General features: G+C 38.1%; 5 protein-coding genes and 1 non-coding gene across 6 annotated transcripts; 1 reads left to right on the top strand and 5 right to left on the bottom strand.

The window, feature by feature from the left end:
* Window positions 1-156: 156 nt before the first annotated feature.
* Window positions 157-5,201, bottom strand: LOC111807739 (uncharacterized). The gene is made up of 9 exons (XM_023693610.2): window positions 4,650-5,201; window positions 4,463-4,555; window positions 4,244-4,348; window positions 3,540-3,683; window positions 2,610-2,708; window positions 2,385-2,513; window positions 1,687-1,866; window positions 1,067-1,183; window positions 157-563 (listed from the first exon to the last, which is right to left on the bottom strand). Exons 1-9 carry the CDS (start codon window positions 4,950-4,952, stop codon window positions 399-401), a joined length of 1,335 nt encoding a protein of 444 aa, XP_023549378.2. The 5' UTR covers window positions 4,953-5,201; the 3' UTR covers window positions 157-398.
* A 1,597-nt stretch (window positions 5,202-6,798) lies between these two features.
* Window positions 6,799-7,573, top strand: LOC111807588 (agamous-like MADS-box protein AGL62). Its single transcript, XM_023693373.2, has one exon. The coding sequence runs from the start codon at window positions 6,816-6,818 to the stop codon at window positions 7,464-7,466; it is 651 nt and encodes a 216-aa protein (XP_023549141.2). The 5' UTR covers window positions 6,799-6,815; the 3' UTR covers window positions 7,467-7,573.
* Window positions 7,574-7,643: 70 nt separating this feature from the next.
* TRNAY-GUA (transfer RNA tyrosine (anticodon GUA)) lies at window positions 7,644-7,730 on the bottom strand. Its single transcript is given in 2 exon segments — window positions 7,644-7,679; window positions 7,694-7,730. It is a non-coding gene; the product is annotated as a tRNA-Tyr (tRNA).
* Window positions 7,731-8,133: 403 nt separating this feature from the next.
* On the bottom strand, window positions 8,134-11,020 carry LOC111807697 (cytochrome P450 714C2). Its single transcript, XM_023693529.2, has 5 exons — window positions 10,706-11,020; window positions 10,409-10,635; window positions 9,148-9,389; window positions 8,645-9,014; window positions 8,134-8,574 (listed from the first exon to the last, which is right to left on the bottom strand). Exons 1-5 carry the CDS (start codon window positions 10,989-10,991, stop codon window positions 8,149-8,151), a joined length of 1,551 nt encoding a protein of 516 aa, XP_023549297.2. The 5' UTR covers window positions 10,992-11,020; the 3' UTR covers window positions 8,134-8,148.
* A 1,575-nt stretch (window positions 11,021-12,595) lies between these two features.
* LOC111807698 (cytochrome P450 714C2) lies at window positions 12,596-15,744 on the bottom strand. The gene is made up of 5 exons (XM_023693530.2): window positions 15,422-15,744; window positions 15,125-15,351; window positions 13,805-14,046; window positions 13,302-13,671; window positions 12,596-13,230 (listed from the first exon to the last, which is right to left on the bottom strand). Exons 1-5 carry the CDS (start codon window positions 15,702-15,704, stop codon window positions 12,805-12,807), a joined length of 1,548 nt encoding a protein of 515 aa, XP_023549298.2. The 5' UTR covers window positions 15,705-15,744; the 3' UTR covers window positions 12,596-12,804.
* A 1,435-nt stretch (window positions 15,745-17,179) lies between these two features.
* On the bottom strand, window positions 17,180-19,656 carry LOC111807699 (cytochrome P450 714C2-like). The gene is made up of 5 exons (XM_023693531.2): window positions 19,243-19,656; window positions 18,946-19,172; window positions 18,233-18,474; window positions 17,734-18,103; window positions 17,180-17,663 (listed from the first exon to the last, which is right to left on the bottom strand). Exons 1-5 carry the CDS (start codon window positions 19,595-19,597, stop codon window positions 17,238-17,240), a joined length of 1,620 nt encoding a protein of 539 aa, XP_023549299.2. The 5' UTR covers window positions 19,598-19,656; the 3' UTR covers window positions 17,180-17,237.
* Window positions 19,657-20,203: the final 547 nt, after the last annotated feature.

Genomic DNA, 20,203 nt, shown 5'->3' with positions numbered 1-20,203 from the left:
CATATACTTTTTAAAATAATTTTTTAGAGTGGAATGAAGCCGAGTTCCACATTGATTGGAGAGGGGAAAGAAGCATTCCAAGGGTATATAAACCTCACCGTAGACGCATAAAATAACGGGTCAAAGCGGACAAAATGAAAGAAGAAAACCTGAATAGAAGTTGAAACGTGGAAAATTGAATAAACAATGAGCCAAAGTTGTGCAACTACAAAAGGATCAATACCACAAGAATAACTACTACAAGTCAACACCTAATGAACAATCCTTTTATATATCCTGCCCCTATAAGTCATTCTTTCAACCAACATTTACATCCAGTGATTGACCAACACTATAATCTTTTAGAATCAAATAGGAAATCCAAGCGCAAGAGCAACTACAGCATAGAAAAAAAGAGATCAGATCGAAGGTTGTTTACGCAACTTGTTCGCAACGTAGAGCAAATGACTGATGTTTGCTGGGGGATAGTGTTGAAGCAGTTTGAGATTAGCTGTAAAATCGCCAGCAAGTAGGCGTCGTCTAATGAGAATCAACATCGAGCAGCATATTCGGAGAAGTGTTTCCTGCAAATTGATTGAATATCAGGTCTAGCTCGATTTGCTACAATTGAAATGTTATACTGAGTACACTAAATTGTGAGATCTCACATCGATTGGAGAGGAGAACGGAACATTCTTTATAAAGGTGTGGAAACATCTCCCTAACAGACGCGTTTTAAAAACCTTGCGGGAAAACCTAAAGAGAACAATATCTGCTAGTGGTAGGCTTGGGCTGTTACAGGAATTCTCCTACAATTTCGAGCACGTTTTCGGTGCAACCTCTTACATAATACATGCACAAGCAATGCCTATAATTTTTTGTAACTACCATAAGGAAATCATCAACCGTATGAAGATAATCTAAAGACAAATAGCTACCCGAAGCGGACACGTAGTTCAATGTGCCAAAATTTCTCATCCCGTATCGATGTCAGGTCATTCTTATACCACAGTTCTTTACTAAATGCTTCATATATTATACATGGATCTTGAGTTGATAACTTAAATCTAAAAGAAGAAAAGCTTACTAGAGGACCCTCAGGATCACTCAAAATTGTATCCCATATATGAAGGCTGTCTGCAAAATTAAACTCCTGGGTCAAGAGGAGAGTGATCCACCTAAATGCATAAAACTGGGGGTTTACCTGTCATTTGACGAATCAGAGAAATGCAACAATAAGTATCAGGTATTATAGTTTTGAGTACTAAAAAAAGAGTAGTACACATGGAAACAGTAGCCTACAAACTAGATATGCAAAATAAAATGAGCAAGAATTTAAAAAGGTGATAAAAAAATTGGAGCACTAAAGAGCAAATAAGTGAATGGCTCTATAAAAGTTAAAAGGACCCAAATGTTCAACAATCAAGAAGCAAAAGAATATTCAAAGCTGAGGAAAATGATTAGAAAACTTTTAACTTAACAATTTCAAAACAATTGTGAAAATCTTAGTGCATTAAGTTCTATCATTTCAAATTTGAATGCACTCTCCTGCTGAATTGTAATCTGAGAAAGTAGGCAACCTCTAAGAGTGGTTGCCATGATCTATAGGACTAATCACGAAAAGAAATAAGCATTGAAATAGCCAAATATAAAATTAAAATAATGAATGATTGAAGGCTCAAAACTATCTCAAAAATTAAATTTTACTTTGGTTGTGATCTCAAGGTGACGCCAGAGCTCTTCATCATGCTCCTTCAGAAGTTGGGACAACTTTGTGATTGTGGCGCGAATTCCCACAACACTATTATCCAATTGCTGGCAGAAATGATCCCTAAATCCACTCAACAATTCAACAAAGCAAAAGAACGTGTCTGCTTCAGCAGATGCCTGAAATTGAACAGTAAAAATCAATAAAGAAAAACCTAACAAAAAAGTTCATGCAGTCAGAAGTAGATTTACTCAAAAGAAATTTATTCTCATATCAACATTGTTGGAACAAAATAATATTTAACAGTTCAATGGCCATAATTATTGTTACTTTAGAAGGAACAGTAATTTGTGTTGGGAAAAAAACTTCATGGTAATCAAATTGATTCCTCATGATCTTCCCAAACAATTTCTCATTTAACTTCTGATAACAACATTGCCATTAAGAAAACGAATCCATTTAATACACAGCGTTTCTTTCTGTGATATATGCATAAGATGACATTTTTTTGGTCGAGGTTATAATGTATTACCAATTGAGCTATGATTAGGTTCACTACCGAAATTTTTAGCAATCAAAATGTGTCCCAATAGCTAATAGGCAAAAGGACCTACTTATATAGGAGCACATTTCCAGGAATACAGAGCTAAAATCAGGGGGTTGGGGGATGGGGGAAGAGGGTGTAAAGAAAAGTTACCGCATTATCCTCATCAGGATCACTTCTAAATACATAGAATAGAGGAGCTAAAATTTCATTCATCCCTTGAACATATCTAATTCCTGGATTCAACTTTGCAAATACGATTAAGATGTTTCTCAGAGCCTCCTGAAAGTACAAAGCACAATTAACATAAGATAATCGTTTAACCTCTATAAAACTAATAACCCATGCCAATTATTTATGCCATAATCAAAGACTGGCCTGATTAGATTTTGCAAGTGATGAGTCCCCAGAGAAGAAGTGCATATCTGGATGAGTACGCATCACATCTCGGTCAATCTGTTCTATAATCTCAGAGTCCTAACATGTATGTGATAAATTAGACTAGAATGACGTAATAACACATGTTCATACTGTTTTATCAATGTAAAACAGCGCAAACAGAAAAAATACGAATGAAACACAGAGACAGGTTATGACTGATATATTATTGAAGTAAATATAGAAATTTGGTGAGAGCACGACATTCGTAAAATCAAATATAAGCATAGTCTTCCACAACAAGAAGACGTTATGATGATTTCTATCATGGCCAAGGTTCAGAAAAAGCAGGTCATCAAATAAGTACTACAAACTTATCAACACCAAAACATGTTTTCCAAATTGAATTCTCCAGTCTTGAGTTCCTTCTTCAATTCCATGTAAACTTATAAGGGTCCAGTTGCATAAACAGTTGACCTCTTCATGAGCTTGATTTTTCCCAATTAATAATATTTCTCATGAAATAATCCCTAGAAGAAAACTCATAGAGGATGATCACATAAATGAAATACTCAAGTTCATCTGAAAAAATCAAAATTTCTCATTATGGCATGATTATTCTAAAATCAACAAACACCATTCCATCCTCTAAGAGAAGAAGAAAAGATTTAGTTATTTAGTTTAGGGTTGGAATCAACACAACTACTTCAGCCCAAAGTTCATCATACATGTGAATGAAAATTTCATCGTACACTTCAAGGATTCTGATTGACAGAAAGTTACAGTTTACAGAATTATTGAAGAGTTCAATACAGAGAGGGCCAGTAATTTTACATAAACACTTTTGCTACGAGTACATTATTATAATGGATTTCTTAAGATTAGAACTGGGGATAAAATTGTATCCACAAGTTTAATAATAAAGGATACCTGGAAGTACTGATTCCAAATGCTGGTTTTCCCAAGACTCAAAGGATGTTCCTCTTGACTTATTTCTGACCTTGAGAGTGGACCTCTGTTCGTTTCATCATGCTCGTAACTTTTCGCTTTCTCCAACCTCCTTGAAATTTCTGACTGACTAGCCACAAAAACAGTAAGAATACTATGTTTGTACATACAGACAGACAGTACTGATTGCAGCATATCATTTTTTGCTTCGATTACCGTATGGTAACAAATTTGAAGAAGATCATGTCGATTAATTAGAATATGAATAAACCAACTGATAATGTGTGTATTTTGTGAAAGGAAAAGAGAAATTGCTATCATATGATGTACCACTATACAGAATTAAATACTTTCTAAATTGGTGAGGACCCACAATAAAGTAGATAAAAAGGAAAACAATCCAAAGAACAGAAGAACAAAAAAAGTGAAAAAGAGGTCACAAAATTAAGACAATGAGAATAAATTCATGATTAAGAAATTGTCACTATCAATCTAGAAATCCAATTTCGGAGAGGAAATGAAGAAAATTGGATGCAATTCTTTCATTTTCATTTCCAATTGGTCGACAAGACCTTGCTGTCCTCAAAGCTAAGTGATCAGCCCCTAAACCACGGACAACTAAATGAATCCCTCTACAAAATGTTAGAGACCAAAATGGAGAGTAAAAGTTCCACAATATGACTTACAGGATTCATCAAAAGCTCTTCTTTGAAATGCTTGTATTGAGACCTCTTTTTAGCTAACTCAGACGTCCAGAGCGCACGATCTGGTGGCAGATAACCCAATAGGAGCTGTGATCAATCAAACGAACCGATCACAATTTATCTTAGACTCTTCACGAAAAATCTAGTTAAATTTGCTCCAGCAAATAATTTTGACGCACAATAAAACTACTGAATACATACTTTCCAGACGGTTGAACGAATTCCTGGACCATCCGGTATGCCCTGAGACGCAATTTTACGCAATTCACGCAGATTTATGACCTTCTTCGACAACTGCCATCCAAAAGATATGAAACAATCAACAACTAAAAGAAATGAGAATAATGAACAATCCTAAACATGCAGAAGATCACACTAAAATGCAAACCTCAACAAGAAGCTGTGCCTGGCGAGATACGTCCTCAGCAGAAGGGCCTGAGGAAGTGTCATTATCGTCGTTGCTCACATTGTTATTAACCCTGGAGTCTCTAGTATCAGACTTGGGAGACTCGGTTCTAACGACGGTGCTCGCAGACGGAGGAGGAACCGGAACCGGAGGTTCAACGACGGGTTCCGGCGACGACGTGGTGGTGGCCGGCTCCGAAGTGTAGCGGTGGAGGCGATCGTCGTCAACAGGAGTGGAGGACCAGAGAGAGCTATTGAGCCAATCCGGCACCCGTTTCTTCACCATATTTTGCTCCGTTGCGAACGAATTCAAAACAAAATTACTGCAATAATTTGCGATGAATCGAATTCGACCGATTGAGATTGTCTTCAACCTCTCGCTTCGATTGCTAGGGCTCCGAGCTCAGATTTTTCCATTTTTCCTCTCCGATTTAATTATTCGTTAAACATCTCTTCTTGAGTTTGCCGTTGCCTCTCTGAAAAAAAGGGGACTCTGTGGACGAAAGTGGGAGAAGGTTCGGAAAAACTTGGGTAACCGAGGAACACAAGAAATTTCGCGACCGACAAATAATATAACGCCGCGTCATTATAATGAAAATTAAGGTTTAAAATTATTCAACGGGGGTAACAAAAAATTCACTTCTTAAAGGGTTTTTTTTTTTTTTTTTTTGTTCACAAAAATTTAATCCTAATGAATTATTAAACTTTTCTATTTTATATAATAAATTTATGTTTTATGCATCCTAACTAAAAAATAAATAAATTTATTAAATACAGACGTGAAAGACCTATGAATTTATTAAATACAAACTACCACTAGTAGATATTGTCTGATAATGTAAATCTCACGATTTTAAAATATGTTCATTAGGGAGAGGTTTCCGACGTGGGATCTCACAATTCACCTTCCCTTGGCCTAATGTCTTTACTGGCACATCGCCCGACGTATTGCTCTGATACCATTTGTAATAGCCTAAACCGATTGCTAGCAGATATTGTCCATTTTGCCCCGTTAAGTATTGATATTAGCCTTAAGGTTTTAAATATAAGGAATACTTCATTTCTCTTTTCAATCGATGTGAGATCTCAGATAAACAATTGGCGATTCAAGCAATCCGAATAAACGTCATAACCCAACTCAACCCAATACTCTATTTTCGAGTTGAATTGAGTTGGGTTGTCGGTTATTTTTTTTTATTATTATTATTTTAAAAAGTTAAAACTTATCACACCATACATGTTACATTAATAATTATAATTTCATAAAACTCAAACATCAAATATTAATAAGTCATAATATCAATTAAATATTTTTAATATATTAAAAAGTAGAGTTGAGTTGAGATTATAATCCTATTTTCGAGTTGGTCGAGTTGATCATACCAAAAAAATATCAACTCAACTCAACCCAAGTCAACCCAACTCGATTCTTTTTTTTTTTTTTACTAACCCAACTTTTTTATGGTTTAGTTTGGATAGTCTGTATTGGGCGTATTATCGAGTTATATGAACACCCAAAGTTATATAAATATTGAAATTACGGATCTTTTATCTCGAGATCATACAAAATAATGGTTGATTTGGGGCCAGATGACCGTAAGGTTTATGAATCGTGAGAATTTCATTAGCTAAAACTACGAGAAGATTTGTTTGAACCGTGAAGAATATTGAAGAACAAACGATAGAGAATTGAGAACCAATGACGATATGACAATTTCAGTCATTTTTTTCATATTATATATTATTTTACTGTTCTAAAAATATATTGTTCTATATGATATTTAATGATTAAAGATTATTTCCAAATTTTGTTACCATAAATCACGTAATCAATCACAAAATATAGGATAATTAATGCAAAATTTGGAAATAATTTGTTTATTATTATTTATTTTATTTTTATTTTTATTTTTTAACACCAATGAACTAAAAGACTAATTTACCACAATAAATAGCTGACTCACTTTATTTTTACTTATATTAATTACCGAAAGTAAATAAAATAAAATTATTAAATCACAAAAATTTCATACCATTTTTTACCAATCAAATTATTACATTCCTTTTGGGGCTTCGAAATAAACTTCCCAAAATTAAAACATAATTTCAGCTCCTTTATAAGGAACCAGAAGCTTGGTTTTGGTCTTCAATGGAGGAACCAAAATTACAGAGAAAATCCATTCCGATGAAGAAAACTCTCGGCCGTCAAAAGATCGAAATCAAGAAGCTAGAGAAGAAGAGCAGCAAACAAGTGACGTTTTCGAAGCGCCGTGCCGGACTTTTCAAGAAGGCCGGCGAGCTTTCTGTGCTCTGCGGAGCAGAGGTTGCCATCATCGTCTTCTCTCCGAACGATAAGGTTTTTTGTTTCGGTCATCCGGATGTTGACGTGCTTTTGGATCGGTATCTGACCGGGAATTTGTCGCCGCCGAAGCCGGCGGAGAGTTACGTTCCTGTAGCGGAGCTTAATCGCGATTTCGCCGATTTAGTATTGGAGTTCGAAGCGGAGAAGAAGCGAGCGGAGGAATTGATTCAGGCGTCGGAGGAGTCGAGAAATAGCGGCGGATTTTGGTGGGAGGAGGCGGTGGAAGGGATGAGATTAGAGGAATTGAAGGAGTTCCGATCGTCATTGATGGATTTGAGAGCTAAAGTGGCGGAGAAAGTCGAGAAATTGACAGCGGTTAGAATCGGAGGACCTCTGTTACCGGCGCTACCGCCACCGCCACCGCCGCAGCCGATGACGCCGCCGTCGTTTCACCTCGCCGGGAACCACCATGTCGCGACGGGATTAGGATTTTTCTAGATTTTTTGAGTTATTTTTCTCTACATTTTATTTTCCTATAAACTGTTTATAGAGTGATCTATTTTGGAAAGTAAATCGTTGATGAATTTATTCACCGGAGCGACCGTAACTCCAAAACTCCGACGCCGGAGAAAGCAAAAGAATGGCGGAAATAATGAAAATAAAAATAAGAAAAAATCCGACCTGCCGGATTCGAACCAGCGACCTAAGGATTAAACTGTGCAATACTACAGTCCTCCGCTCTACCAACTGAGCTAAGGTCGGATGTTGACGATGGATGGCTCTTAAAAAATATAATATTAGTTAAATTAAATTTGAAATTTGAAAAGATATAAGACCTCAAAACTTACGGATGATTTTCATGATTATTTTTTGAAAAAATAATCAGTAAGCCTTATTGTCATATATAACGTGCTAAAGCAGATAATATTTGCGGGTGGTAAGTTTGAACTGGTATAAGTGGTATCAGAACCAGGCACCGAGCGGTATGTTAGCGAGGACGTTGACCCTCAAGGAAGGTGAATTGTGAGATCCCACGACCCCAAAATTTGTTTGGACCAATTCACGATATCATATATGATAATGGTTGATTTTATTCCTTTCGAAAAGTCAACTTTAAAAATATAAGGACTAAAATACCCTTTTATTTGGTCGCATATTCCAAAAGTAACTAAGAGAAAGTTCATAGCTTCCTTACATTGAGAGCAACTCCATTTTCAGGCTCCATAACAAATGTGTAGACAGGGGAATGCTTGTAAGAAGGTGAAAGAGAAAACTCGAACCTTGACAAAACAAGGCTCAGTATCACTTTCACTTCGACCAATGCAAAATGTTGCCCGGCGCACACGTGTGGGCCGATCCCGAACGGCATGTAAGCATAAGGATTCTTGCAAGCGTTAAGGATGCCATTGCTGAACCTATTTGGATTAAATAAGTGTGCATCAGGTCCCCAAAGACGAGTGTCTTGGTGCATGATTGCGATCGGGATTTGAATGTTTATGCCTTTTGGAACCGTAATGTTTTTTAACTTTATGTCTTCTAATGTTTGTCTTGTGACAAGAGTTCCGGGTGGACAGAGCCTCAGTGTCTCATGTATCACCATTGTTAGCTGCAAACAACCATAAATTAGAATTGTAATTTAGAGTTTTGACGTTAGTAGGCAATCGTAGGAGGAATACCGTCTTCATGTTCTTAACGGTATCTGCATCAACAGGCCGATCTCGACAACATTGAAGCACCTCTGAACGAATACGAGCTTGCCAATCCGGATGTGCTGCTAGTAACATCAAGCACCATGATGCTGTTATTGCCGTCGTCTCTTGACCAGCAAAGTATATATTTTTGCAGTTATCGACAATGAACTTGTCCCGAGTTATATTCAACGACTTGTCATCTTCGTTGAGATTTTTCGCACCCTCGAGAATCTTTTGCAACAAGTCTTGCTCGTGTGAACGACTTTCGATTCGTTCATTTACCACTTTTAAAATTAATGACTCGATTTCCTTCTCTAACTTCCAAACTTCTCTATTTTTTTTGGTGGGGAAGTACCTGTAAGATGAAAAGTTAATCGAACATCTGACCTTTCGATCGAGTATGTATGTCTTAGCTAGTTGAGTTTCGATTTGACAAACATTCACAGTTCTTGAAATAAGAAGTCGTGAGGCATATTACGAACTTGTACCTGTAACCTGGGATACCGATGCTTTCTTTGGCCATGATAACTTGAAGAGCTCTAATTTTTTCGAATATCTCTTTCCCCTTGGAATAATCGCTTCCAAAACAGGCCTTCGAGATAATATCGGAAGACATGGTTCGAAAATATCCATCGACGTTCATTTCAGATTGTCCTCCATCATTCTCAACCTTTGCTTCCCATAATCTTAGCATGGAGTTCATGCATTCCACCATCAGACTTGTCATGCCCTGAAAATTCAAGATTTTCCCAAATTGAAAAAAACATATGTTTTTTTCAATGAAATATTTTTTAAAACCATATAGCTTTTCCTATCAAAATAATATCTTAAGCTCCGACCTAAATTCATGTTTTTCCCTCGTAGATGCGTTTAAAAGCCATAAGACTGACGATGATACGTAACGGGCAAAAACAGACAATATTTGCTAGGGATGAAATTAAACTATTACAAATGATATCAGAGCTAGACACCGAGCAATGTGCCCCCTCCTACCCCATCCCACATGTGCACTCGTGCTTACCCCATCCTATGCTTGATACATGCCTTACCAACACTCCATGCACCCTTACACACTCATCATTCCCACCGACATCCCCCAATACAAACACACCTATAAGTCAATCTTCATGCCCTCCAAAGCATGCGTGGCTAGCCAAAGGACATTGGGCCTCTAAGGAATGGATTGTGAGATCGCACGTTAGTTGGAGAAAGGAATGAACATACATGCCTCTTCCATAGCATGAGTGGCTAGCCAGCAAGAACACTAGGCCTCTAAGGAGTGGGCTGTGAGATACCATATTGGTTGGAGAGGGGAACAAACATACATGCCCCCTCCAAGGCATGCATGGCTAGCCAACAACGACATCGGGCCCTTAAGAGGTGGATTGTGAGATCCCACATTGACGGGAGAGGGGAACAAACATACATGCCCCTCCAAGACATGTATGGCTAGCCAACGAGAACGCTGGCTTCAAAGGGTAGATTGTGAGATCCTACATTGACGGGAGACTGGAGAGAGGAACAAACATACATGCCCCTCCAAGGCATGTATGGTTAGCCAACGAGGACGTTAGGTCCCTAAGAAGTGGATTGTGAGATCCCACATTGGCTAAAGAGGGAAAGGAACATACATGGCCCTCCAAGACACCGAGGACGGTAGGCCCGTAAGGAGCGGATGGCTAATTATACCTAAGTTGAAGCGAAGCTAATTTTTGTTGAATGGAAGATTTATAAGAATTCCCATTATACCTCGACTTTATCATGGTAGAGTTGAGGAGCAATGATCTTCCTTTGGAGAACCCAAGTTGGGCCACTAGCTGACAAAATACCCAAGCCGAATAACGGCCCAAGATCCTTCCACAAGTAATCAGGCTTCCCCAAACTCAACGACGTCGACATACTGATTTCCTTCACCGTCTCTATCTCCGTCACACACAGCGTCTGAACCGTCCCGCTCGAAAACGCGAAATTCAGCCCTAAAATCCCCAAACAGAATCAATCAACAAACAAATCAAACAAAAACCTTCCAAATTCAAAATCGATTACCGTATCGATTCCGCCACACCTCCAAATGCGGGAACGGGTTCGAAGCCCAACCATGCGTAACCGAATTAGCTTCCGTGCTCTTCTTCGCCGCCGAAGTTAGGGCTCCGATTTTCTTGATTTCAGAGACGTTTCCGATGAGGAATGACGGCGTAGGACCGCCGATTCCTTGTTTACGGAGCTTCGCTCTTAGTCTCTCCGGCTTCCATAAGAACGATTCGAGAAGGTAAAGAAAAATGAAGAAGAAAAGAAGCACCGCCAGAGAGAGTACCATCGCCGCCGCCGCCATTGTTGGTCCTGGTTCGAGCTCTGATTTTGGGTTTTTAAATTTCGATTTAGCTTCGAATTTGGCAAGCGCGTGCATGTGTTACACTTAGGAATTGTTGAAACAGAATTTTTGGCTCTTTATTTTTATTACGTTTTGTCTTTTGTCCAGAATACGTTGTCACGATGATAAGAATGTTAATTATGTTAATAAAATGGGATAAATTAATAAAAATATTCACAAAATAATATCTTTAAAAAACTTTCATAAATATTTTATTTATAAAAATATTTTAATAGTGTTTTAAAAAATATAAAAAAAAAAGTAAAATTAAAGGATATTTTTATTAATTTAGTTTTTAAAAAAATACTATTAACTGGGTCTAAACTATTTTTCTTTAAAATTAAATTAGGTTGAATTAAACTTATTTAAATTTTTGTTAATTATTAAAAATATATATATGCGCGTATATTTATTTTATTTTTTAATTATTTATTCTTCAATCTTGTATTTTTCATTTTTGTTCCTTTATTTTTTTGGGAGATCGGATTTAAAAAAAAAAAATCATTTTTTAAAAATGGTTCTTCCCAAAAACTTCTACACATTTTAAAATATAATTTTTATTATAAAAATGTAAACACAAACAAAAAAATATATATATAATTTAATATAGTAACAAAGTAATTTCTTAAAAAAACAAATTTTATTACTGTCCACAAAAAAAAAAAAAATCAATTTAGTTTTATATATAAATAATAATATTTATAAGAAACTGTAAAGTTCATTGTTTTGGACTCCAACTTCATGAACTGTGGACCTGTGGGCTTATTAGTCCAAATAAATTATAATTAACTGAAATAAAATGAGGGATAATTTGTAAAAAGTTAAAAATGTAATTATAAAATAAAGTATATTAATTGTTTCTATTATCAATATATTTTTTAAAAATTAAAATGGGATGATTTTTCTATTCAATCAAAACTAATTGTCGATGAACAATAATGAAAGTGTTTAGACGAATCATTAACGCTCAATATTGTTGTTTGTCACCTAAGCTCTGATATTTAAGTCAAATACGAAACAATAAATTGCAGTAAACTAGGGTCGACTAAAATAAGTTAAACTAGGTCCCTAAGATCATCTTGGATTTGAAGCGCATTTAGAACATGCCCAATGTAAAAATAGGTCGCTTAAGGCTCGACCTTTCGATAGGTGGCCATTTGGGCTCCAAGCCCTTGGTTTGGTCTCGAGTCCACTCGAGCTCGAGACTGCTTCACTCCCAAGCCTCTCTCTCTAGCTTAACCCGACCAAAAAAAATGAACTCACAAACCAAACCAAATTTTCGATTTTCTAAATCTCAACCAACCCAACCTAGAAAAAAAAATCTAACTCAACCCAGACTTGTAAGGTCATTGAGATTGAGGATTTTTCATCTCGATATCCTGATATCATATAAGATAATGGTTGATTTTTTTCATTTAGAAAAGTCAACGATAAACTAAGCACGAGAACTAAGTTTACATATTTGAAAATATAAAGACTAAAATACCCCTACATAGAAACAAATTAATTTTTACCTTTACGAGAATTAAGCTTACCATTTGAAAATATTAAGACTAAAATACCCCTACATCGAAATAAACTAAGCTTTTACTTACCATTTGAAAATATAAAGACTAAAGTAGCTCGAGAACTACATATTTCAAAGTATAAGGACTAAAATACCCTTACATACAAATAAACTAATTTTTACGTACATGAGAACTATATTCGAAAATATAAAGACTAAAATACCCCTTTATTTCATCGCATATTCCAAAAGTAATGAAGAGAAAGTTCATAGCTTCCTTACATTGAGAACAACTCCATTCTCAGGCTCCATAACCAATGTGAAGGCAGGGGAATGCTTGTAAGAAGGTGAAAGAGTAAACTCAAACCTTGATAAAACAAGGCTCACTATCACTTTCACTTCGACCATTGCAAAATGTTGCCCCGCGCACACGTGCGGGCCGATCCCGAACGGCAGGTAAGCATAAGGATTCTTGCAAGCGTTAAGGATGCCATTGCTGAACCTATTTGGATTGAATAGGTGCGCATCAGGTCCCCAGAGACTAGCGTCTTGGTGCAGGATTAAGATCGGGATTTGAACGTTTACGCCTTTCGGAACCGTAACGTTTTTGAATCTTATGTCTTCTAATGTTTGTCTTGTGACAAGAAGTACGGGTGGAAAGAGCCTCAGTGTCTCATGTATCACCATTGTCAGCTGCAAACAACCATAAATTAGAATTGTAATTTAGAGTTTTTGACGTTAGTAAGCAATCATAGGAGGAATACCGTCTTCATATTCTTAATGGTATCTGCATCGATAGGCCGATCTTGACAACATTGAAGCACCTCGGAACGAACACGAGCTTGCCAATCTGGATGTGCTGCTAGTAACATCAAGCACCATGATGTTGTTATTGCCGTCGTCTCTTGACCAGCAAAGTATATATTTTTGCAGTTATCGACAATGAACTTGTCCCGAGTTATTTTCAACGACTTGTCATCTTCGTTGAGACTTTTTGCACCCTCGAGAATCTTTTGCAACAAGTCTTGCTCGTGTGAACTGCTCTCGATTCGTTCATTTACCACTTTTAAAATTGATGACTCGATTTCCTTCTCTAACTTCCGAACTTCTCTATTTTTTTTTGTGGGGAAGTACCTGTAAGATGAAGAGTTAATCGAACAATTGACCTTTCAATCGAGTATATATGTCTTAGCTAGTTGAGCTTCAATTTGACAAACATTCACAGTTCTTAAAACAAGAAGTCGTGATGCATATTACGAACTTGTACCTCAAACCCGGGATACCGACGCTTTCTTTGGACATGATAACTTGAAGAGCTCTAATTTTTTGGAATATCTCTTTCCCTTTGGAATAATCGCTTCCGAAACAGGCCTTCGAGATAATATCGGAAGACATGGTTCGAAAATATCCATCAACGTTTATTTCGGATTGTCCTCCATCATTCTCAACCTTTGCTTCCCATAGTTTTAGCATGGAGTTCGTGCATTCCACCATCAGACTTGTCATGCCCTGGAAATTCAAGATTTTCCCAAATTGAGTAAAACATTCCCATTAACAGCCCCGAACACAAACACACCTATAAGTTCATGTTCACACCATTGAATACATGCCCCCCTAAAAAAAGCATGCATGGCTAGCCAGCAAGGACATCAGCAAGGACATCAGGCTTTAACGGGTGGATTGTGAGATCCCACATCGGTTGGAGATGGGAATGAACATACATGCCCCTCCAAGGCATGCATGGCTAGCCAACGAGGACGCTAGGCCCCTAAGAGATGGATTATGAGATCTCACATTGGTTGGAGAGGGGAACAAGGGGCATGTATGGCTAGCCAACAAGAACGTTGGGTCCCTAAGAGATGGATTGTGAGATCCATATTGGTTGGAGAGGGGACCAAGGGGTATGTATGGCTAGCCAACAAGAACGCTGGGTCCCTAAGAGATGGATTGTGAGATCCATATTGGTTGGAGAGGGGAACAAGGGGTATGTATGGCTAGCCAACAAGAACGCTGGGTCCCTAAGAGATGGATTGTGAGATCCATATCGGTTGGAGAGAAGAACGAACATACATGCCCCTCCAAGGCATGCATGGCTAGCCAATGGGACGCTGGCCCCAAGGGGTAGATCGTGAGATCCCACCTGAGCTGAGGAGGGGAATGAACATACATGCCCCTCCAAGGCATGCATGACTAGCCAATGAGGACGTTAGTTCCAAGGGGTAGATTGTGAGATCCCACCTTGGCTGAGGAGGGGAAGAAACATACATGCCCCTCCAAAGCATGCATGGCTAGCCAACAAGGACGCTGGATCCCGAAGACATGGATTGTGAGATCCCACATCGGTTGGAGAGAGGAACGAACATATATGCCCCTCAAAGGCATGGATGGCTAGCCAATGGGGACGCTGGCCCCAAGGGGATAGATTGTGAGATCCCACCTTGACTGAGAAGGGGAACGAACACACATGCCGTTCCAAGTCATGCATGGCTGGAGAACACTAGGCCCGGAAGGAGTGGATCGTAATTATACCAAGTTGAAGCCAAGTTATTTTTGTTGAATGGAAGATTTATAAGAATTCCCATTATACCTTGACTTTATCATGGTAGAGTTGAGGAGCAATGATCTTCCTTTGGAAAACCCAAGTTGGGCCACTTGCTGACAAAATACCCAAGCCCAATAAGGGCCCAAGATCCTTCCGCAAGTGATCAGGCTTCCCCAAACTCAACGACGTCGACGTACTGATTTCCTTCACCATCTCCATCTCCGTTACGCACAGTGTCTGAATCGTCCCGCTCGAGAACGCGAAGTTCAGCCCTAAAATCCCCAAACAGAATCAAACAACAAACAAATCAAACAAAAACCTTCCAAATTCAAAATCGATTACCGTATCGATTCCGCCACTGCTCCAAATGCGGGAACAGGTTCGAAGCCCAACCCTGCGTAATCGAATTAGCTTCCGTTTTCTTCGCCGCCGAAGTCAGGGCTCGTATTTTCTTGATTTCAGGGACGTTTCCGATGAGGAATGACGGCGAAGGACCGCCGATTCCTTGTTTACGGAGCTTCGCTCTTAGCCTTTCCGGCTTCCATAATAAGGATTCGAGAAGGTGGAGAAAAATGAAGAAGAAAAGAAGCACCGCCAGAGAGAGTAGCATCGCCGCCGCCGCCATTAGAGAGAGACCTGGTTCGAGCTCTGACTTTGGCTCTTTATATTCCGAATGATCTCCGAATTTGGCAAGCCGGCGCATGGGTTACACTTCGAAATTGTTAAAACAGAATTTTGGCTCTTTGTTTTTATTGTGTTTTGTCTTTTTTGTCAAGAATACGTCGTCCTAGTAATTATATAGAGATTGAATGGATAAGAATGTTAATTCTTTTAATAAAATTGAATAAATTCATACAAAATATATTTACAAATTTTTTATAAATATTTTATTTAAAAAAATACGTGTTTAAAAAATACCCGTAACTTTAAAATAAAATAAAAGAAAAATTATTGTCAAAATACAAAGTTTAAGAATATTTTTAAATAAAATGTAAAATTAAATGATATTTTAGTCTTTAAAAAATTGTAACGGACCAAAATTTTCTACTTAATTTAAGTTCGCTATGGTATAAATATAATAAACATTTAATTTTTATTATAGAAGGTAAACACAAAATATATATATATATAATTTAATGTAATACCAAAGTAATTTCTTAAAGAAAAAACAAATTTGATTACTATATATATATATAATTTAATTTAGCACCAAATTTCTAAAAAAAGACAAATTTTATTACTGTCGATTAATTTAGTTTTATATATAAATAATAATATTTATAAGAAACTGTAAAGTTTATTGTTTTGGACTCCAACTTCATGAATTATGGGCCTGTGGGCTTATTAGTCCAAACATCATGAATTGTGGGCCTGCGGGCTTATTAGTCCAAACATCATGATTGTGGGCCTGTGGGCTTATTAGTCCAAATGTCATGAATTGTGGGCCTGTGGGCTTATTAGTCTAAACATCATGATTGTGGGCCTGTGGGCTTATTAGTCTAAACATCATGAATTGTGGGCTTGTGGGCTTATTAGTCCAAGCATCATGAATTGTGGGCCTGTGGGCTTATTAGTCCAAATAAATTACTTAGAGGGATAATTTGTAAAAAGTTAAAAATGTAATTTTAAAACAGTATATTCATTGTTTCTATTATCAATATATTTTTAAAAAATTAAAATTTGATGATTTTCCTTCTTACGTAACTTTTATAGATTTATGTGTGGAATATCTCATATGACCTTTCCAATAAATAATTAAAACTAATTGTCGATGAACGACACTGAAAGTTTTTAGACGAATCATTAACGCTCACTATTGTTGTTTGTCACCTAAGCTCTGATACTTAAGTCAAATGCGAAACAATAAATTGTAGCAAACTAGGGTCGATAAAAATAGGTTAAACTAGGTCCCCTAAGATCATCTAGGATTGGAAGCACATTTAAAACATGCCCAATGGAAAAACGGGTCGCTTAAGGCTCGACCTTTCGATAGGTGGCTATTTGGGCTTCAAACCCTTAGTTTGGTCTTCCCGCGACCTAATCAGACCGTGGATTAAGTGGGTTGCCCTAATTGTCCTTGGGTCCGTAAGGACATGAATATAAGGACTAAAATACCCCTTTATTTGGTCACATATTCCAAAAGTAATGAAGAGAAAATTCATAGCTTCCTTAAGTTGAGAACAACTCCATTTTCAGGCTCCATAACCAATGTGTAAGCAGGGGAATGCTTGTAAGAAGGTGAAAGAGTAAACTCAAACCTTGATAGAACAAGGCTCACTATCACTTTCAGTTCGACCATTGCAAAATGTTGCCCCGCGCACACGTGCGGGCCGATCCCGAACGGCAGGTAAGCATAAGGATTCTTGCAAGCGTTAAGGATGCCATTGCTGAACCTATTTGGATTGAATAAGTGCGCATCAGGTCCCCAGAGACGAGTGTCTTGGTGCAAGATTGAGATCGGGATTTGAATGTTTATGCCTTTCGGAACTGTAATGTTTTTTAACTTTATGTCTTCTAATGCTTGTCTTGTGACAAGAGGTCCGGGTGGAAAGAGCCTCAGTGTCTCATGTATCACCATTGTCAGCTGCAAACAACTATAAATTAGAATTGTAATTTAGAGTTTTGACGTTAGTAGGCAATCATAAGAGGAATACCGTCTTCATGTTCTTAATGGTATCTACATCAATTGGCCGATCTCGACAACATTGAAGCACCTCCGAACGAACACGAGCTTGCCAATCCGGATGTGTTGCTAGTAACATCAAGCACCATGATGTTGTTATTGCCGTCGTCTCTTGACCAGCAAAGTATATATTTTTGCAGTTATCGACAATGAACTTGTCCCGAGTTATTTTCAATGACTTGTCATCTTCGTTGAGACTTTTCGCACCCTCGAGAATCTTCTGCAACAAGTCTTGCTCATGTGAACAACTCTCGATTCGTTCATTTACCACTTTTAAAACTAATGACTCGATTTCCTTCACTAACTTACGAACTTCTCTATTGTTTTTAGTGGGGAAGTACCTGTAAGATGAAAAGTTAATTAAACATCTGACCTTTCGATCGAGTATATATGTCTTAGTTGAGCTTCAATTTGACAAACATTCACAGTTCTTCAAACAAGAAGTCGTGATGCATGTTACAAACTTGTACCTCAAGCCCGGGATACCGATGTTTTCTTTGGACATGATAACTTGAAGAGCTCTAATTTTTTGGAATATCTCTTTCCCTTTGGAATAATCGCTTCCAAAACAGGCCTTCGAGATAACATCGGATGACAAGGCTCTAAAATATCCATCGACGTTGATTTCCGATTGTCCTCCATCATTCTCGACCTTTGCTTCCCATAATCTTAGCATGGAGTTCGTGCATTGCACCATCAGACTTGTCATGCCCTGAAAATTCAAGATATTAAATTTTAGTTGTATGACTATCATAATTTGAACCGGTACTCTAAGTCTTTGAGTGACCACTTGTGAGATCCCATATTGGTTAGAGAGGGTAACAAAACATTATTTATAAGGGTGTGAAACTCTCTCCCTAGTAGACGCGTTTTAAAACCGTAAGGCTAACGATTATACGTAACGAGCTAAAACGGACAATATTTGCTAGCGATGGACTTAGACTGTTACAAATGGTATTAGAGTCAAACCCCCCGTGTGCCTTACCCCATCGCTCGCGCCAAGCCTCATCCTATGCTCAATACATGCCCTACCAACGCCCTATGCATCCTTACACACTCATCATTCCCACTAACACTCTCCGACACAAACACACCTATAAGTCCATGTTCACACCCTAAGGCATGTGTGGCTAGCCAGCGAGGACACTAGGCCTCTAAGGGTTTATAGGAACTCCCATTTTACCTTGACTTTATCACGGTAGAGTTGAGGAGCAATGATCTTCCTTTGGAAAACCCAAGTTGGGCCACTTGCTGACAAAATACCCAAGCCCAATAACGGCCCACGATCCTTCCACAAGTGATCAGGCTTCCCCAAACTCAATGACGTCGACATACTGATTTCCTTCACCATCTCTATCTCCGTTACGCACAGTGTCTGAATCATCCCGCTCGAGAACGCGAAGTTCAGCCCTAAAATCCCCAAACAGAATCAATCAACAAACAAATCAAACCAAAACCTTCCAAATTCAAAATCGATTACCGTATCGATTCCGCCACACCTCCAAATGCGGGAACGGGTTCGAAGCCCAACCATGCGCGATCGAATGAGCTTCCGTGTTCTTCGCCGCCGAAGTTAGGGCTCCGATTTTCTTGATTTCAGAGACGTTTCCGATGAGGAATGACGGCGAAGGACCGCCGATTCCTTGTCTACGGAGCTTCGCTCTTAGTCTCTCCGGCTTCCATAAGAACGATTCGAGAAGGTGGAGAAAAATGAAGAAGAAAAGAAGCGCCACCAGAGAGAGTACCATCGCCGCCGCCATTGTTGGACCTGGTTCGAGCTCTGATTTTGGCTCTTTAAATTTCGAATGAGCTCCGAATTTGGCAAGCGGGCGCATGTGTTACACTTAGCAATAATTATATGGAGAGTGAATGACTTTACTAATAAATAGATATAATGAACTTACCAAATGTTTTGTTTTAATTTTTTATTTTATTTTAGGTAACTTTCTCTGTGTGACATTTCCCATAAATAATTATAACTAATTTTCGATGAACAATAATGAAAGTGTTTAAGACGAATATTAACGCTCTGTTGTTTGCCACATAAGTTCTGCTACAAAGTCAAATACGAAACAATAAGATCATCTTGAATTGAAAGTGCATTTAGAACGTGCCCAATGGAAAAACAGGTCGTCTCAAGCTCGACCTCTTTGATTGGTGGCCATTTGGGCTTCAAGCCCTTTGTTTGATCTTACCAACCTAACCAGACCGTGGATAATTAGAATGTGCCAAATGGAAAAACAGGCCACCTCAAGCTCGACCTCTTAGGTGGCCATTTGGGCTTCAGGACCTTGATTTGATCTTACCAATATAACCAGTCCGTGGATAATTAGAACGTGCCCAATGGAAAACCAAGTCGCCTCAAGCTCGACCTCTTCGATAGGTGGCCATTTGGGCTTCAAGCCCTTTGTTTGATCTTACCAATATAACCAAACCGTGGA

This window comes from Cucurbita pepo, chromosome 12 (assembly GCF_057944985.1).
Source record: "Cucurbita pepo subsp. pepo isolate OVF chromosome 12, ASM5794498v1, whole genome shotgun sequence".
Lineage (NCBI taxonomy): Eukaryota > Viridiplantae > Streptophyta > Magnoliopsida > Cucurbitales > Cucurbitaceae > Cucurbita > Cucurbita pepo.
This window is presented reverse-complemented; position numbering and strand designations above follow the sequence as displayed.

Coding starts and splice junctions, on each gene's coding strand:
- LOC111807739 (XM_023693610.2), bottom strand. CDS start 4,952: ATGGTGAAGAAACGGGTGCCGGATTGGCTCAATAGCTCTCTCTGGTCC. Junction 1,867..2,384: donor ATCCTGATGAGGATAATGCG/GTAACTTTTCTT, acceptor GTTCAATTTCAG/GCATCTGCTGAAGCAGACAC. Junction 1,184..1,686: donor ACCTTGAGATCACAACCAAA/GTAAAATTTAAT, acceptor GTCAAATGACAG/GTAAACCCCCAGTTTTATGC.
- LOC111807588 (XM_023693373.2), top strand. CDS start 6,816: ATGGAGGAACCAAAATTACAGAGAAAATCCATTCCGATGAAGAAAACT.
- LOC111807697 (XM_023693529.2), bottom strand. CDS start 10,991: ATGGCGGCGGCGGCGATGGTACTCTCTCTGGCGGTGCTTCTTTTCTTC. Junction 10,636..10,705: donor GGTGTGGCGGAATCGATACG/GTAATCGATTTT, acceptor TGGGGATTTTAG/GGCTGAATTTCGCGTTTTCG. Junction 9,015..9,147: donor ATCGGTATCCCAGGTTACAG/GTACAAGTTCGT, acceptor TTCATCTTACAG/GTACTTCCCCACCAAAAAAA.
- LOC111807698 (XM_023693530.2), bottom strand. CDS start 15,704: ATGGCGGCGGCGGCGATGCTACTCTCTCTGGCGGTGCTTCTTTTCTTC. Junction 15,352..15,421: donor GCAGTGGCGGAATCGATACG/GTAATCGATTTT, acceptor TGGGGATTTTAG/GGCTGAACTTCGCGTTCTCG. Junction 13,231..13,301: donor CCATTAAGAATATGAAGACG/GTATTCCTCCTA, acceptor GGTTGTTTGCAG/CTGACAATGGTGATACATGA.
- LOC111807699 (XM_023693531.2), bottom strand. CDS start 19,597: ATGCGCCCGCTTGCCAAATTCGGAGCTCATTCGAAATTTAAAGAGCCA. Junction 18,475..18,945: donor TCTACCGTGATAAAGTCAAG/GTAAAATGGGAG, acceptor TTGAATTTTCAG/GGCATGACAAGTCTGATGGT. Junction 18,104..18,232: donor ATCGGTATCCCGGGCTTGAG/GTACAAGTTTGT, acceptor TTCATCTTACAG/GTACTTCCCCACTAAAAACA.